The following is a 611-nucleotide window of genomic DNA, read 5'->3' on the forward strand; positions in this document are numbered from 1 at the left end:
AACTGTATCCCTATCAAATGAATTAACAGAAAACCTTGTTGTTCAATATAATGTTCCTCTTGCAAAGATACTTGTAATCACAAGGCTGACCCTCTTGACCCTCCTCTCCAGCCTGCCTTGTTAAACGGACGTGGGAAGTGGCGTGGAAAGGAATAAGAGAGAATAGAGAGAGGAATGACAGCGAGTTCCTTAGGCATGATAATACTTCTAACATATTAGTCGACGGTCTGGTCAAAAAGGGAGGACAGTGTGGATATAGCGATGTGGATACAAGAAGACGCCCCACTCGCAGCGCCCAACGCAACTGTACTCAGCCTCACTCTCCACACAACTGGGCTCCCTTATTCCCTCACACTCGAGCTCACGGCGAGTAGCGTCACCGTCTCGGGCTCTGAAGGAGGCCTATTGTCCGAGAATACGGTCGTCCCCTCTCTCCCGCGCGGATGGACGGGGGTGCGGCTAACGAGGGTGGAGGGAGGATTGATGGACGTGTGGCACAATGCCTCCAAACTCATGTCTGTGGAGGTTCCTGAGGCGTTTGATATCCTCACCGTCGTTGGAAGTAATGTCACAGTCAACTGCTCTCATGGTAATGGTGGTTTTATATTGCT

General features: G+C 50.4%; 1 protein-coding gene across 1 annotated transcript in view; it reads left to right on the top strand.

Annotated features, from left to right (window-relative positions):
• The window catches only part of LOC119586460, a gene marked incomplete at its 3' end in the record, with an annotated part of 11,279 nt that overhangs the window by 4,493 nt on the left and 6,175 nt on the right, over positions 1-611 (top strand). Inside the window, 2 exon segments of the mRNA XM_037935192.1 lie at positions 112-230; positions 232-589. Of these exon segments, the coding sequence (XP_037791120.1) occupies positions 112-230; positions 232-589 (477 nt within the window).

Source organism: Penaeus monodon, chromosome 21, assembly GCF_015228065.2.
Source record: "Penaeus monodon isolate SGIC_2016 chromosome 21, NSTDA_Pmon_1, whole genome shotgun sequence".
NCBI classification, from domain to species: Eukaryota; Metazoa; Arthropoda; class Malacostraca; order Decapoda; family Penaeidae; genus Penaeus; species Penaeus monodon.